This window comes from Lipotes vexillifer, unplaced genomic scaffold (assembly GCF_000442215.2).
Source record: "Lipotes vexillifer unplaced genomic scaffold, Lipotes_vexillifer_v1.1 scaffold771, whole genome shotgun sequence".
NCBI lineage: Eukaryota > Metazoa > Chordata > Mammalia > Artiodactyla > Lipotidae > Lipotes > Lipotes vexillifer.
The window spans coordinates 400,547-419,770 of NW_006774099.1; the positions used below are offsets into that span (position 1 = coordinate 400,547).

General features: G+C 37.7%; 1 protein-coding gene across 3 annotated transcripts in view; it reads right to left on the minus strand.

Annotated features, from left to right (window-relative positions):
- PICALM (phosphatidylinositol binding clathrin assembly protein) overlaps positions 1-19,224 on the minus strand; it is a 107,430-nt gene that overhangs the window by 47,636 nt on the left and 40,570 nt on the right. For all 3 annotated transcript variants that reach the window (XM_007448832.1, XM_007448834.1, XM_007448833.1), the window contains exon 5: positions 2,871-2,964. In XM_007448832.1, the coding sequence (XP_007448894.1) occupies positions 2,871-2,964 (94 nt within the window). The remainder of the gene's footprint in view (positions 1-2,870; positions 2,965-19,224) is intronic.

Here is a 19,224-nt window from a genome sequence, read left to right on the forward strand (position 1 = left end):
AGCTACAAACACAAATCCTTCAACATTCAATTTAGTTCAGAAATAAGTCATTGAGAACAAAAGTACCCTTTAACTCTTGAAATTCTTAGGCTACATCTCAAAAGTCTTTTAAGTTCAATTCAACATTAAATACTTCTAACTGCAAAATAAAGCCCATTTCTAGGTAGAAGTTCACTCTGAGTCATGAAGAATTTACTGAATATTTATAAATCAAAAAATATTTATTAAATGGCTACTACAATCACCAAGGCACGAGTTAAGCTAGGCAGAATATATATTTTTTTAAAAATATAACTTTTCCCAATATTACAAACAAGCTCACCTTCAAAATGGTTATAATAATATTTCTACCTCACACGGTTACTGGGAGAATTAAATGATATACTGAGAGTAAAGAGCCTGATGCAGTACTTTACAAATAAATGATCAATATTTATTATTATTAGTGAATTATGCTTTAACAAAAAAAGCACTTATTTGTTTACCAAGAAATACAAGAAACACCTTTAGCTTTAACTTAAAGAAAGAATCAAAAGGATAAACCAAATTTATCTTAAATTCCTTTTTAGATATCTAAGTACATGATAGTTACCTTGTTAGGTATAGAAAAATATAAGCACAAAACTGAATGGTAAGCAACCAACTGGTAAATATTTGCAGAATATCTGACAAGGTTGACTTCCATTATAGAGAGAATTCTATAAGACAATTCACAAAATAAAAAATACATATAGCTAATAACATGTGAAAAGAAGTTCAACTTCATTGATCAAGTAAATTAAAATAATCAGATTAAATTACTGAACTATCCTTTCCTGAGCACCAGACTAGTAGGTATCAAGATAATCAAAACCAAGGTATTATTCTATACAGGTAAGGATGAAGAAAAACAGGCACCTTTGACAAGTGACAGGCTTAACCCTTTTGGAGTGTTAAGTTGGCAATATTTAAAATTTAAATTTCTTAAAAATTTAAATGCTGGGACTTCCTTGGTGGCGCAGTGGTTAAGAATCCACCTGCCAATGCAGGGGACATGGGTTTGATCCCTGGTCCGGGAAGATCCCACATGCCGCAGAGCAACTAAGCCCATGTGCCACAACTATTGAGCCTGCGTTCTACAGCCCATGAGCCACAACTACTGAGCCCGGGCACCACAACTAGTGAACCCGTGAGCTGCAACACTGAGGCCACACTCGGCAACTACTGAAGCACGCACACCTAGAGACAGTGCTCCGCAACAAGAGAAGCCCGTGCACCACAACGAAGAGTAGCCCCGGCTTGCCCCAACTACAGAAAGCCCCTGCGCAGCAATGAAGACCCAACGCAGCCAAAATAAATAAGTGAGTATTCCTTAAAAAAAAAAAAAATTTATGTCCTTGAACCACCAAATTCTTTTTCTAGGCATTAACCCCATAGGAATAGGTTTATAAATGTGTAGATACACTATTATCTAACACACACCGAGTATGTAGTGTCCCTCCTTCTTCTGTTTTTTTTCTCCATTTATTTTCTGAATTAAAAAACCAAAATACCCTAAATATTTATCAACAGGAGGATCATATAAGTTGTTACACACAATGGAGTATAATAGACACTGAAAAGAATATGCAATTTTATAAAGGTACCCACAATAAATTAAGTGAAAAAAAAATTCATGGTTGGACCCTTTCTCTATAAAAACCAAAATAAAGCTCAGTAGTTACATTAATCCCCTGTCTTCTAGACTAGGGGCCAGCAAACTTTTTTGTAAGGGGCCTGATCATGAGTATTTTAGGCTTGCAGGCCATATGGTCTCTGTCACAACTACTCAATCCCGTTATTACATCAAAAAAAGCAGCCACAGACAACATGTAACCAATGAGCCTGTTCTAAAAACACAATTGTGGACACTGAAAAATAAACTTCACCTGTTAAAAATATGTTTTTAAAATTATTTGCAACTATTTAAAAATGTAAAAATATTCTTTTTATTATTTGCAACCATTTAAAAATGTTCTCAGTTCACAAGCCTATAAAAAAAATACTAGTTTGAGAACCTGTTCTAGTCTATAAAGCACCTTCAGGATTCATTTATTGAATGTTTACTGAACACTATCTATGTGCCACACACTACTGACAATGGGGACACAGCAGGGAAAAAGAAGACCTGGTCCCTGCCCTCCAGAAGCTTAAGACTACCAATTAATAGCATACCATTAAAGGAAAATCAATTTCAGCATAAAACTGTCACAGTTCCAATCACTAACTTGCACTTACAAGCTCTAAAATACAATGCCTTTAAGCTAGATGCACCAAAAAAGAAAAGACTTGTAAATGCTAACACCTAACATATTACAAACAAATGACAAAGCTGGCAATTTGGTTCAAGTAACAGTCATTAAAACAAAAATCCCAGGGAACACAACATCCTTGGGCAATAGCTATATAACATGTTGTTACAAGTATATTTGAACTTCCCTTTATTTCTCAATAACTCATGCTTTGAGTTCTACAATGCAGACAAAAAGTGAAATATTAAGTTAGCTCATCATAAAGAAAATCTTTATATTTTTAATATCTAAAAACCATTATCAAAAGAAAGTAGATTTTCACATCAATCTCTTCATCTCTCCATCACTTTCTTTAGCTTGTATACCCTATAATTTGGAGGTTAGAGAAGCACCACCAAAGAAATCAGAGTAAATCTAAAACAATTATAAAAATGGAAAGTAATCTGATTTGGGACCACACTTATAGAAAATCCTTAGGCAAATAGGATATTAGTGTGAAAAAATTAGTCTATGATAACTTAAGAATAAAAACTCTGACCAATTAAAATGATATAATTTTTAAAATTTCAAATTATAAAAGCATTTATGCAATCAACTTACATTAAAATCAAGAAGGGCATCCATTTGATTTTGAATAATTGGTACAGTTTTTAGGAGTTTTTCTGTGTTCATTGTTCTCATAACTCCATCAGCCCTGTTTAAAAAAAAAAAACAATTGAGTTTGTTATTAAATCTATATTTTGAACTCCCATCTGGTTCTCTATTTAAACAGAGAACAAGGTGCTACAAAACATCGCACGTTTTTATCACTTTTTTTTTTTTTTTTGGCGGTACGCGGGCCTCTCACTGCTGTGGCCTCTCCCGTTGTGGAGCACAGGCTCCGGACGCGCAGGCTCAGTGGCCATGGCTCACGGGCCCAGCCACTCCGTGGCATGTGGGATCTTCCCAGACCGGGGCACAAACCCGTGTCCCCTGCATCGGCAGGCGGACTCTCAACCACTGTGCCACCAGGTAAACCCCATCGCATGTTTTTAAGTCATTGAACCTGAAACCTCAAGCATCAATAGAAATCATATAGAAAAAACAAAAACAGGAAACACCGTTATGTCCAATATCAAGGTGCTCGTTTATAACTAAAAAGAAGATGTAAAGCATGAGACATAAAAATAAAAGCTTACATTATATAGCCAAGTTTATACTACACTTTTTACATGAGAAAATCGTCTGATCCTCACACCACTCATATGTGTGTAAAGGGCAGTTTTACAGATTTTTTTTAAAATTATAAATTAAAAAAAATCATTTCCCTCAAATCACTAAATAGGACACAATGGAGTCTGCAGTTGAACACAAGTCTTGGTGAGCACCACTTTACTTAAGGTACTTTATTTGTGACTCAAATCAAAATAAAATTATTATAAAATAAAGGACAATTTTACCAAGTCATTCTAATCTGGCCATTAAAATAAGTGATAATTAAGAGGAATGTTTTTTAATAAAATGTTCTGTTAAATATTTCCAAAAAGATTTCTTTAAATATTTCTTTAGATATTTCTAAAAATAGAGAAATATCAGCAGTACCAAACAAACTAGAATTCTACAAAACTGACACCAAAAACACTATATAAGAGGTACTGGGGTTAAGGTACAGAACTAACACTAAGTGTTTATTATATACCAGGCTCCATATTAAGGGCCTGATGTATGTTTTTCAAATCCTCACAAAAATCCTCTGGACAGTCTTGTCCCATTTTATAGACAATGAAATTTTAGGTTCAGGGAGGTTATGACTATCTAAGTTCAGAAAACAAATTCATTTTAGGGTCAGTATGTAAACCCAGGTGTATGAGACTCCAAAACAGTGCTTTTCATAACCTTTTGGCAGAGGAACAAGACCCTTTCAAAAAATATACAGGCTTTCCCTAATTTACAAATGATCCATACTTATAAACAGCTGTTCTACCCTAAGCTACCCCTTCAACCACAACTCCAGATACCAGAAAAACAATTAAGCTATGAAAAGCAAAAACAGTGCTTTGCAGGACAAAACAAGAGTTTAAAGAACAAACACTGGACTGCCTTACATAGGCAGCTATTGACCAGATTTAGTCCAACAATTCTCCCACATAAGATGTGTTAACCCACCGACACCTATATCCTCTCAGGTATTAAACTACATTGACTGGAGTTTGGAATAAGGACGCCACTCCCTCTTTGTAACCCTTTCTTTATTCTCATACACATCACACTCTCATTTTATCAGTCACCGTTAGTCCCCTTTTAGTTCTTCCTCCCTTTCCTTGCTGAAGTTATTTTTGACCTCCTGGTCACTTCCCCTCCATCACAGAAGACTTGAATACTGGCTCAGTTTTTCTCAGTTAACTTCAACATCTTAACATGCACAATCAATCCAACATCTTGATCGCAAAATCCCTTAACCACAACCCCTATTCCCATAGTCAGATCCTAACCTTAACTGCCCATCCCCACAAGAAACAACATTATCCCTACTCCCACTCCTACTCCTTTACCCCCAACTAAGAAAAAGGCAAAATTAAGACACCTTGTCCTGACAATAACCTTTTAACTTTCCAGCTGCCTTGGTCAAGTGTCCCATGGCAAAAACTATTTGACTTTATCATAAACTTCAATGCATCAGCCCCACCACTACCCACATTGACCCCTTTTCATTTTTCCTTCTTTAATCTAGCTTATAATTCCACAGATCATTATTATAATCACTCCCTTGCTAATACCCTAACTCTCTTACACCTCTCATGCCCTTGCGGTCACCTGGCAAATACACAATCCTGGGTGAACACACACTTATCTTCTCCATGTCTGTACACATGCAGCTGAGTGCTAGTAAAGAAAACTGGGTAAACTGGTAAAACTACAAATTCTTGATCATCAGCCTCAAATGGGGACTCAGCACTGCCAGCAGTCCTCTTAGCCTCTCTAGTGAATCCCTCCTCTGAGTACTTTCAAACCCCCTTCTCCCACCTGTCCTTCTCCACCCCTTGCCCACATCCAACACACAAACTCTCAGCTCATACTCTCAAAATATTTCATTCAAAAATAGAAAATGGCAAAAAGAGATTGTCTGATTATCTTGCCACCAAAACTATATTTATCTGATCTGCTCATATTACAACGGAGGAAGTCTATTTCTTTCTATCAAATGTAAATATCAATCACACAGGTCCTTTGGATCCCACTCTGTCACAATCCTTGGTTATCCTCTTTCTCTTTAACACAGCAGTGTCCAATGGAACTATCTGCAATGGTAGAATGTTCTACACCTACACCGTTCAGCATGGTAGCCACTAGCCACATGTGGCTACTGAGCACCTGAAATGTGGTTGATAGAACTGAGGAAATGAATTTTTAATTTTATTTCAGGTGAATTTAAACAGCTACACGTGGCAAACAGCTACCATATTGGACAGTGCAGATCATTAATCTCTTTTAGACTATATCATTCCCATGAACATGCAAGCGAAGTCTACCACACTTTAAAGATTACCACACTTTAAACACCAACACATACACACTTGTACTAACCCCACATTCCCATTCAGCTACCACTTCTATTGCATAGTCAAGCACACTTCTTAAAAGAATTGCCACTTCCTTTTCATTCATTATTCAATTCACTCCAGTAAAGATCCACTCTTGCCTCTCCATGTTGCCTCTCCAATGGGTACTTGTCTAACATTACCTGACTAGACTTCTCAGCATCATTCAAGCTTCCCTCATTCTTGTAATACTCTGTCTTAGCATCCCCTATATCCCCCACTCCTTGTTTTCTTCCTACTTCACTATCACTTTTTTAGTCTCTTTCATTGACTCCTCATCCTCTACTCATTCTCTAAAATAAATGCTGTGTATCTCAAGATGTTTCTAGGCCCTCTCCTCTCATTCTGTATTTATTCCCTAGGATACTGTCATTCCCAAGGCAGAAGTTACCAAACTGCCACTGATGTATTTATATTCCCAGACTAGAAATCTCAAAGTTCCTAGTTAGTACTGTTGAATTGCCTAATTGATACTTTAACTTATAAAAATTACAGGCATCTAAAAACTAATATTTCAAAAACAAAATCCATAATTTTTAATCACTATACCCTACCTTACCCTGTTCCCAAAAACCTTCCCAGTAAAAGGTAACATCTCCCCAGTGACTTAGGCCAGAAACTATGGGGATGTTTTTTTATTCTTCCCTCTCTCACTAGCCACATCATTTCATCCCAGAGAACTTTAAATTTTTCAATTAAGAAAAATCCTAAGTTATCACATGCTTACATGAGACTTCAAAAAACTCAACTCACAAACCCAAATGCTTAAATATGATTCAGACCAAATGTATGACAATTCATACACTATGTAGAACACAAGCTTTTATTACTTCTTAAATAGATTATAATTCAGATACTTGCTTCCCAAATATAGGAGCAATGAATTAAAGGATGATCATCCATATCCTTACTCACAGACAATATCTCTATTATTCTCTCTTTTGCTTGTTATGTAACAATGTCTTGTTACTTTGAACTGTACTAATTTAGAATTCAAGATAATTAAACATGGTAAGTTAACACTATCAAACAAAGGAATGTTAAACAAATAGAAAATGAAGGGACCAACCTTTAACACAACTAACTAAAAAGATAAATCTACAGGCAATTTACTGGATCCATTTTTCACAGAACCGTTTAATGCACTATTTAGAAACACCTAGTCATCTTTTCAAAAACTATTACATATTTACTATGTTTAGATACTGTGGAAAGTCCTGAAGATATGAATCTGAGTAAGACTATATTGTCTTCATGGACGGACAATCTCATATAAAATCTAACAGAAATAAGGCTTCCTCAAAAAAATGATGTTTGAGTGAATTCTTGAAGAATGACTAAGAATTTGCCAGAATAACGAATAAGGGGCTAGATAAAAGAAGTATATTTAAGTGAAAAGTCATTTAACCATACAAGGGTAATAATTCATTTTGATTTTGAATATCCTATATTTCTATTAAAAATTACAGTTATCTCCACCTCAATTTCTAAATACCAAGATATATTCTAAATGAATTAAAGATTTAAATATAAAATACTGGATCCATAAAAATATCCAATGAAAACATAAATAGCTAGTTGATCACTTTGGGGTAGAAAACCCCGCTCCAAGTTTGCTTAAAAGACAATAGCCATAAAAATAAAGATAACGGGCTTCCCTGGTGGCGCAGTGGTTCAGAGTCCGCCTGCCGATGCAGGGGACACGGGTTCGTGCCCCGGTCCGGGAAGATCCCACATGCCGCAGAGCAGCTGGGCCTGTGAGCCATGGCCACTGAGCCTGTGCGTCCGGAGCCTGTGCACCACAACGGGAGAGGCCACAACAGTGAGAGGCCCGCGTACCGCAAAAATAAATAAATAAATAAGATAAAGATAACAATTTTTAACACATAAGATTTTTTTTAAGTTCCAATACTGCTAAAATAAAACCAGGAGCAATATTTGTAACCTGTGACAGTTTATTTTCCCAATAAAACCAAAAGCTTATTTGTTAGTTTGCCATGTGCTATAAGCATTACATAAAATATATCATTTAATTCTCATAACAATCTTAATAGATAAGTGCTATTAACATCACCATTGTACAGATGAAAATATATTTACAGATGAAATAACATGGAGCATAAGTCAAGGCTTCCCAGTTGTGCCACAGCAGACTACTATGGTACAACTGGATTATATGTATGCCAACACATTAATGCCTAACCCTTAAGCCTCAAACAGTCTTCTCCAGGTAACTAATCCACTGTCCTATACAAATAACATAAGTTTGTGTAGCATGATGCTGAAATAGTTAGCAAACTGATGGATATGTAAAAAAAAGATACTTGTTCTTAGGAAATAGACATTGAAGCATTAAGAGCTATACAATGTAAAAAGGCATGAGGTATGTAATCCACTTTCAAATGGATCAAAAAGAGAAGTATACAAACACACATACACAACGATGATAAAACAAATGTGACAAAATGTTAAAGCCTGGTAAATCTGACTAAAGTGTACAGGAGTTATCTGTATTATCCTTGCATTTCAGGAAGTGAAATTATTTCAAAATAAATTATTTTTTAAAACTTAAGCTGGGGGCTTCCCTGGTGGCACAGTGGTTGAGAGTCCGCCTGCCGATGCAGGGGACATGGGTTCATGCCCCAGTCCGGGAAGATCCCACATGCTGCGGAGCGGCTGGGCCTGTGAGCCATGGCCGCTGAGCTTGCGCATCTGGAGCCTGTGCTCCGCAACGGGAGAGGCCACAACAGTGACAGGCCCATGTACCGCAAAACAAAACAAAACAAAACTTAAGCTGGCTGAAGTATCCTACTAAAATCTTTCATCTAACTGGAGTGAAGCTAGAAATCAAACCTAAATTTATCTGACAAAACATCCAGTTAGTCTTAAGACAACAGAAAAGAATTGTAAAAGCCCAACAGAGAAGTGGGCAAAGGACACTGAAAAGCAATTAACAAAGCATGAATGGCATTTTTAAAAAGAGAGAAAGAGGCTCAATATCACCATTTTAAAATTAGTTGATCAACCAACATAAAATGAACATCTAATGAGATACATTTTCATGATGATGGAAGAAATCAGAGGAAGAGGTATTTATAACTGTAATTAACTCAGTAACCTGGTACCACTTTTATCCAGGGCAACTTAATATTTTCTAATAAATGGTAAATGTCTATAACGTTTGACTTGTCAATTCTAAGAATTTATTCTACAGGAAACTTCACTTAATGCAACCAGAGAGGACAGACAGAAGAATTACAATCCTGCAGCCTGCAGAATGAAAACCACAATCACAGAAAGATAGACAAAATGAAAAGGCAGAGGACTATGTCCCAGATGAAGGAACAAAATAAAACCCCAGAAAAACAACTAAATGAAGTGGAGATAGGCAACCTTCCAGAAAAACAATTCAGAATAATGATAGTGAAGATGATCCAAGACCTCAGAAAAAGAATGAAGGCAAAGATCGAGAAGATGCAAGAAACGTTTAACAAAGACCTAGAAGAATTAAAGAGCAAACAAACAGAGATGAACAATACAATAACTGAAATGAAAAACACACTAGAAGGAATCAACAGTAGAATAACTGAGGCAGAAGAAAGGATAAGTGACCTGGAAGACAGAATGGTGGAAATCACTGCTACAGAACAGAATAAAGAAAAAGGAATGAAAAGAAATGAAGACAGCCTAAGAGACTGCTGGGACAACATTAAACGCACCAACATTCACATTATAGGAGTCCCAGAAGGAGAGAGAGAGAAAGGACCCGAGAAAACATTTGAAGAGATTATAGACAAAAACGTCCTTAACATGGGAAATAGGCACCCAAGTCCAGGAAGCACAGAGAGTTCCAGGCAGGATAAACCCAAGCAGCCAAGATACATAATAATCAAACTGACAAAATTAAAGACAAAGAAAAATTATTAAAAGCAACAAGGGAAAAATGACAACATACAAGGGAACTCCCATAAGATTAACAGCTGATTTCTCAGCAGAAACTCTGCAAGCCAGAAGGGAGTGGCACGACATATTTAAAGTGATGGAAGGGAAGAACCTACAACCAAGAATACTCTACCCAGCAATGATCTCATTCAGATTCAACGGAGAAATCAAAAGCTTTACAAACAAGCAAAAGCTAAGAGAATTCAGCACCACCAAACCAGCTCTACAACAAATGCTAAAGGAACTTCTCTAAGTGGGAAACACAAGAGAAGAAAAGGACCTACAAAAACAAACCCAAAACAATTAAGAAAATGGTAATAGGGACATATATATCGATAATTACCTTAAACGTGAATGGATTAAATGCTCCAGCCAAAAGACACAAACTGGCTGAATGGATACAAAAACAAGACCCATATATATGCTGTCTACAAGAGACCCACTTCAGACCTAGGGACACATACAGACTGAAAGTGAGGGGATGGAAAAAGATATTCCATGCAAATGGAAATCAAAAGAAAGCTGCAGTAGCAATACTCATATCAGATAAAAGAGACTTTAAAATAAAGAATGTTACAAGAGACAAGGAAGGACACTACATAAAGATCAAGGGATCAATCCAGTAAGATATAACAAGTATAAATATATATGCAGCCAACAAAGAAGCACCTCACTACATAAGGCAACTGCTAACAGCTCTAAAAGAGGAAATTGACAGTAACACAATAATAGCAGGGGATTTTAACACCTCACTTACACCAATGGACAGATCATCCAGACAGAAAATTAATAAGAAAAGCTTTCAATGACACAATAGACCAGACAGAATTGATTGATATTTATAGGACAGTCCATCCGAAAACAGAAGATTACACTTTCTTCTCAAGGGCACACAGAACATTCTCCAGGACAGATCACATGTTGGGTCACAAATCAAGCCTCAGTAAATTTAAGAAAACTGATATCGTATTGAGCATCTTTTCCGACCACAATGCTATGAGATCAGAAATAAATTACAGGAAAAAAAACGTAAAAAACACAAACACATGGAGGCTAAACAATACATTACTAAATAACCAAGAGATCACTGAAGAAATCAAAAAATACCTAGAGACAAATGACAATGAAAACACGATGATCCAAAACCTATGGGATGCAGCAAAAGCAGTTATAAGAGGGAAGTTCATAGCAATACAATCCTACCTTAAGAAACAAGAGAACTATCAAATAAACAATCTAACCTCACACCTAAAGGAACCAGAGAAAGAACAAACAAAACCCAAAGTTAGTAGAAGGAAAGAAATCATAAAGATCAGAGCAGAAAGAAATGAAATAGAAACAAAGAAAACAATAGCAAAGATCAATAAAACTAAAAGCTGGTTCTTTGAGAGGATAAACAAAATTGATAAACCTTTAGCCAGACCCATCAAGAAAAAGAGGAAGAGGAATGAAATCAATAAAACTGGAAATGAAAAAGGAGAAGTTACCACAGACACCACAGAAGTACAAAGCATCCTAAGAGACTACTACAAGAAACTCCATGCCAATAAAATGGACAACCTGGAAGAAATGGACAAATTCTTAGAAAGGTATAACCTTCTAAGACTGAACCAGGAAGAAATAGAAAATATGAACTAACCAATCACAAGTAATGAAATTGAAACTGTGATTAAAAATCTTCCAACAAACAAAAGTCCAGGACCAGATGGCTTCACAGGTGAATTTGTTCAAACATTTAGAGAAGAACTAACACCCATCCTTGTCAAATTCTTCCAAAAAACTACAGAGGAAGGAACACTCCCAAACTCCTTCTATGAGGCCATCATCACCCTGATACCAAAACCAGGGAAAGGTACTACAAAAAAAGAAAATTACAGACCAATATCACTGACGAATACAGATGCAAAGACCCTCAGCAAAATACTAGCAAACAGAATCCAACAATACATTAAAAGGATCATAAACCATGATCAAGTGGGATTTATCCCAAGGATGCAAGGATTCGGATACTGTAACACTCTTAGAGTAAAACATATGCGGAACACTCTCTGACATTAACTGCAGCAGTATCTTTTTTAATCCACCTCCTTGAGTAACTGAAATAACAACAAAAATCAACAATACTTAAAGGCTTTTTCACAACAAAGGAAACCATAAACAAAACAGAAAGAAAACCAACAGAATCGGATAAAAATGTTTGCAAATGAAGCAACCGACAAGGGATTGATTAATCTCCAAATACAAACAGCTCATGCAGCTCTATGTCAGAAAAACAAACAACCCAATTGAAAAATGCGCAGGAGATCAAACCAGACATTTCTCCAAAGAAGACATACAGATGGCCAAGAGGCACATGAAAAGCTGCTCAACATCACTATTAGAGAAATGCAAATCAAAACTACGAGGCATCACCTCACACTGGTTAGAATAGGCATCATCAGAAAATCTACAAACAAATGCTAGAGAGGGTGTGGAGAAAAAGGAACCCTCCTGCCTGTTGGTGGGAATGTAAATTGATACAGCCATTATGGAGAACAGTATGGAGGTTCCTTAAAAAACAAAAAAACAGAACTACCATATGACTCAGCAATCCCACTACTGAGCATATACCGAGAAAACCGTAATTCAAAAAGACGTGGGGCTTCCCTGGTGGCGCAGTGGTTGAAGGTTCGCCTGCCGATGCAGGGGACACAGGTTCGTGCCCTGATCAGGGAGGATCCCACATGCCGCGGAGCGGCTAGGCCTGTGAGCCATGGCCGCTGAGCCTGTGCTGGACCACAATGGGAGAAGCCACAACAGTGAGAGGCCCACGTACCGCAAAAAAAAAAAAAAAAGACACATGCCCCCCAGTGTTCACTGTAGCACTATTTACAATAGCCAGGTCATGGAAGCAACCTAAATGTCCATCAACAGACGAATGGATAAAGATGTGGTATATATATATATACAATGGAATATTATTTGGCCATAAAAAGGAACAAAATTGGATCATTTGTAGAGACGTGGATGGACCTAGAGACTGTCATACAGAGTGAAGTCAGAAAAAGAAAACCAAATATCATATGTTAACACAGGTATGTGGAATCTAGAAAAATTGTACAGGTGAACCAGTTTGCAAGGCAGAAACAGAGACATGGAAGTAGAGAACAAACGTATGAACACCAAGGGAGGAAAGCAGCTGGGGGTGGGGGAGGGTGGGATGAATTGGGAGATTGGGATTGACATATATACACTAATATGTATAAAATTGATAACTAATAAGAACCTGCTGTATAGCACAAAGAACTCCACTTTGCTGTAGAGTAGAAACTAAGACAACATTGTAAAATGACTATATTCCAATTAAAAACAAAAACAAACCAAAAAAAACTGCCCAGTCATATGGTTTGGCCCTCTTTAGGCAGAAGAGTGGATATTCTCCAGGGATCTCTGATCAGATCCCTGGAAGCTAATTTATAACAAAGCCCAAAGCTAATGGCTCCCTATGATGGCCACAGCAGCAACCACATACAAGGTGCCAAGATGAGGAGTGGGCCTTTGGTAAATCACAGAACTACTATGCTGATTAATCCTTCTGCCCACAGTTTTCTTGTTGAAAGTCCTGCCATACTTTTTTTTGTTTGTTTGTTTTTGGTTTTTTTGCGGTACGCGGGCCTCTCACTGTTGTGGCCTCTCCCGTTGCGAAGCACAGGCTCCGGACGCACAGGCTCAGTGGCCATGGCTCACGGGCCCAGCCGCTCCATGGCATGTGGGATCCTCCCGGACCAGGGCACGAACCCGCGTCCCCTGCATCGGCAGGCGGACTCTCAACCACTGCGCCACCAGGGAAGCCCATGCCATACATTTTGATGCTGTGTAAAGGTTCCTTATTCCACATGTCCATTCCTAGGGAGTAAGCTCAAATCTAGTTTGTTATTCCCCCTTATTCTCTAAAACAATAATACTTGTATATACATCTAACATATAATTAAGTATGTTACTTACATTAAAAAAAATGCAACCATATGTAAAAGAATGGTCAATGTGTTACTTTTGTAAGATAAAAAAAATGGGAATAGGGCTTCCCTGGTGGCACAGTGGTTGGGAATCTGCCTGCCAATGCAGGGGACATGGGTTCGACCCCTGGTCTGGGAAGATCCCACATGCCGTGGAGCAACTAAGCACATGAGCCACAACTACTGAGCCTGCGCATCTGGAGCCTGTGCTCCACAATGGGAGAGGCCGCGACAGTGAGAGGCCCGCGCACCGCGATGAAGAGTGGCCCCTGCTCGCCACACCTGGAGAAAGCCCCCGCACAGAAACGAAGACCCAACACAGCCAAAAATAAATAAATAAATAATTATTTTTTTAAAAGGGAATAAATCAAATGTACATCTAGAACATAATTCTAAAGCCATTCAAAAGAATGAGATGGGGATTTCCCTAGTGGCACAGTAGTTACAAATCCACCTGCCAATGCAGGGGACACGGGTTTGAGCCCCGGTTTGGGAAAATCCCACATGCCACAGAGCAACTAAGCCCGTACGCCACAACTACTAAGCCTGTGCTCTAGAGCCCGCAAGCCACAACTACTGAAGCCCATGCGGCCTAGAGCTCGTGCTCCTCAGTGAGAAGCCACCGCAGTGAGAAGCCCCGCACCGCAACGAAGAGGAGCCCCCACCTGCCACAACTAGAGAAAGCCCGTGTGCAGCAATGAAGACCCAACGCAGCCAAAAAAAAAAAAAAAAAAAAAAGAATGAGATGGATCTATGCGTACAGACATTGAAGATACCTAAAATATATATTAAGGGAGGGAAGCAGTCTTCAAATAATGTGATTATGTAATTTTCTGTGTCTCTTCATACACGTATTTACACACAGAAAACTGATTAGATACACCAAAATATTGTTTCTTTAAGTCAGAATGCTATGTTGCCTGAATTTTTGTAATAGTTTATTACTTTTGTAAACATAAAAGTTCGTTACCCTAGTAAATAAAACTTTACTATTTACTACACAAACCCTCTCCAAAACTGAAACAGTCTACTCAGGTTTTTGCCATCATATAATAAATTTCACGCCTTCATCTTATACTCTTATGTTCTATATTTTTCTTTCTTATTTATACTTATAGGTGTATGTGTAGGTATCTGGATATTTTATACACCCAGATACATATACATGTTGTGCTATTCTTGATTCCATTCAATCACAGGTCCTCTTTGATTCACTTTCCTTTTCCTTAGCATTAAATAAGAGTAATTTCCTTTAAATCAGTACTAATTACATTGTGTATAATCAAGGACTATTCTCATCCAAGTAATAAAAATTTGCTCTATTAAATATAAAAATGCAGCAACACTCCTCAATTGAGAAACTGGCCCTTCAGATTAGAAAAGAAGTTACATTTTTAAAAATATATTAATCTGGGACTTCCCTGGTGGCGCAGTGGTTAAGACTCCACGCTCCCAAAGCCAGGGGCCCAGGTTTGATGCCTGGTCAGGGAACTAGATCCCACGTGCATGTCGCAACTAGCAGTTCACATGCCACAACAAAGGAGACTGTGTGCCACAACTAAGGAGCCAGCGAGCCACAGCTAAGGAACCCGTGAGCAGCAACTAAGATACAGCACAACCAAATAAATATTTTAATATATATATGTATATACATATATTAAAATGTGAAATCTACAAATATCTTGATCAGTTTTAACTGAACATGCTTTACAGGGAAGTATTAATATAAACCCAGCTGGAAAGTGGTTTTTTGGACAGAATACTGAGGGTTAAGAATCAGACCTCTAATATGATCTCCTCTATCATAATCACCTACAAAGTACCTAAATATATGAAACAAAAATCTGTGGAATTCAGTTTTGGTAAGTTCCAAACTCATCACCTCCCAATTAATTTGAAACAGTGACACAGAAAAGTTTAAATTCAGCTTTAAAACTTCTTGAATAACTGAGAGGTTACTTTACATTTGTATTAAATTTTCCATTTCAGTCTAGTAATTTAACATGTCAAGAGAACAACTTAAAGGAACATATTAATTGCATAGCTCTTTGGGATCTTTAAAGAGCAGGGAAATTCAGAAACTCAGAATATTTCCACAGAAGTCAGATTCCCCTCAGGGCAGGCCTCCATAGTTACAAGGGTCATCGATGCCCCTTAAGAATGTCTTCTTTCCTGAGGACTCATCATATATCCTAAAAAAAGCCTGTACACCGGACTTTTTATCAGGTATAGAAACACTGATTCTATCATTCATGAGATTAGTTCTCATGACAAGAAGACTGTGATTTAGGGCACAGCAAGAAATAAATTCAACCTCTGCGTTCAAGATTAAAAAGAACCTTAAATGCAAAACAGCAATGAAAGAAATTACACAAGATAAACAGAAAGACATCCTGTATTTATGGATTAGAAACAATGTGTTAAGACACTTAACACTTCCCAATTTGATCTACAGATTAAATGCAACCTTTATCAAATCCAGCTACCATTTCTGTAGAAATTGATAAGCTAATCCTAAAATTCATACGAAAATGCAAGAGATACAGAATAGCCAAAACAATCTTGAAAATTAAGAAGAGAGCCAGAGAACTCACACTTCTCAATTTCAAAACTCACTACCAAGCAACATTCTTCAAGACAAGTGTGGTACTGGCATGAGGACAGACATAGATCAACAGAATAGAATTGAGAGCCCAGAAATAAGCCTTTACATTTATGATCAATCCATTTTCATCAAGACCATTCAATGGGAAAAGAAAAGACTTCAACAAATGGTGCTGGAATAACAGAATATCCACATACAAAAGAATGAATTTACACCCATACCTCATACCACATACAAAAATTAATTCAAAGTGGATCAAAACCTAAATGTAAGAGCTAAAACTACAAAACAGAAAAAAGTTAGGAGTATATCTTTGTGATCTTGGATTAAGCAACGTTTTCTTAGACATGATGCCAAAAGTATATGCAACCAAAGAAAAATAAATAAATAAATAAATTGGAATCCATCAAAATTAAAAACTTACATTTTTCAAAGGATACTACTAAGAAAGTGAAGACAAGCCATGGGAGGTGAGAAAATATGTGCAAATTATATATATGATAAGGAACTGGTGTCCAGAATATATTAAAAAACACTTACAATTCAACAGTAAAAGGACAACCCAATAAAAAAACAAGGACTTAAACAGACATTTTTCCAAAGAAGATATACAAATGGCCAATAAGCACATAAAAAGACACTCAACATCATTAGCCATCAGGAAAATGCAAACCAAAACACGATACATCACTCCACACCCACTAGGACGGTTATAATCAAAGACAGAAAATAACAAGCATTGACAAGAATGTGGAGAAACTGGAACCTGTATACATTGCTGGTGGGAATGTAAAATGGTTCAACTACTTTGAAAAACAGTTTGCTACCTAAGGAGGCAAAAGACCTGTACTCCAAAAATTATAAGACAATAATGAAAGAAACTGAAGATGATGCAAACAGATGTAAAGATTTACTGTGTTCTTGGATTGGAAGAATCAATATTCTTACAATGACGTTACTAACCAAAGCAATCTGTGGATTCAGTGTAATCACTACCAAATTACCAATGGCATTTTTCACAGAATTAGAACAAAAAATTTTTAAATTTGCATGGCAACACAAAAGATCCCAAATAGCCAAAACAATTTTGAGAAAGAAGAATGGAGCTAGAGGAATCATGCTCTCTGACTTCAGACTATAAAACAAAGCTACAGTAAATCTAAACAGTATGGTACCAGCACAAAAAGAGACATATAGATCAATGGAACAGGATAGAAAGCCCAGAAATAAACCCATGCACTTATGGCCAATTAATCTATGACAAAGGATGCAAGAAGATACAATGGAGAAAAGACAATCTCTTCAGTAAGTGATGCTGGGAAAACTGGACAGCTACATGGAAAGAAAGAAATTAGAACATTCTCTAACACCATATACAAAAATAAACTCAAAATGGATTAAGCACCTAAATGTAAGACCAGATACTATAAAAACCCCTAGAAGAAAACTCAGGCAGAAAACTCTTCGACATAAATTGTAGCAATATTTTTTTGGATCCATCTCCTAGAGTAACGGAGATAAAAACAAAAATAAACAAAAGGACCTAATTAAATTTAAAAGCTTTTGCACAGAAAAGGAAACCATAAACAACAAAAAAAGACAACCTATGGACTGGAAGAAATTATTTGCAAACAATGCTACCAACAATGGATTAATTTCCAAAGTACACAAACAGTTCATACAGCTTAACATCAAAAAAAGAAAACTCAATTGGGACTTCCCTGGTGGCTCAGTGGTTAAAAGCTGCCTGCCAATGCAGGGGACACGGCTTTGTCCCCTGGTCCTGGGAAGATCCCACATGCACAGAGCAACTAAACCCATGCACCACAACTACTGAGCCTGCACGCCCTAGAGCCCGCACACCACAACTACTGAGCCCACACACAACAACTACAGAAGCCCGCATGCTCGAGGGCCTGCGTGCAGCAACTACTGAGCCAGCGTGCTGCAACTATTGAAGCCCATGTGCCTAGAGCCCATGCTCCACAACAAGAGAAGCCACCTCAATGAGAAGCCCACGCACCACAAGAGTAGCCCACGCTCGCCGCAACTAGAGAAAACCCTTGTGCAGCAACAAAAACCCAATGTAGCCAAAAGTAAATTAATTAAATTAAAAAAATAAAATCCAAAAATGGGCAGAATAAAAAAATAATTTTTTTAAAAAAGGGCAAAAGGCCTAAATAGACATTTCTCCAAAGAAGACATACAGATGGCCAACAGGCACATGAAAAGATGCTCAATATCACTAATTCTTAGAGAAATGCAAACCAAAACTACAATGAGGTATCACCTCACACCAGTCAAAATGCCCATCATCAAAGTCTACAAACAATAAATGCTGGAGAGGGTGTGGAGAAAAAGGAACCCTCCTACACTGCTGGTGGGAATGTAAACTGGAGCAGCCACTATGGAGAATAGTATGCAGGTTCCTTAAAAAATGAAAAATAGAGTTACTATATGATCCAGCAATCCTATCCTGGGCATATATTCAGACAAAACTCTAATGCAGAAAGATACATGAACCCCAATGTTCACAGCAGCACTATGTACAATAACTAAGACATGGAAGCAACCTAAGTGTCCATCAAGGACAGATGAATGTATAAAGATGTGGTATGGGGCTTCCCTGGTTGGCGCAGCGGTTGGGGGTCTGCCTGCCTGTGCGGGGGACGCGGGTTTGTGCCCCGGTCCGGGAGGATCCCGCATGCCGCGGAGCGGCTGGGCCCATGGGCCGTGGCCACTGGGCCTGCGCGTCCGGAGCCTGTGCTCCGCAGCGGGACAGGCCGCAGCAGTGAGAGGCCCGGGTACCGCAAAAAAAAAAAAAAAAAAAAAAA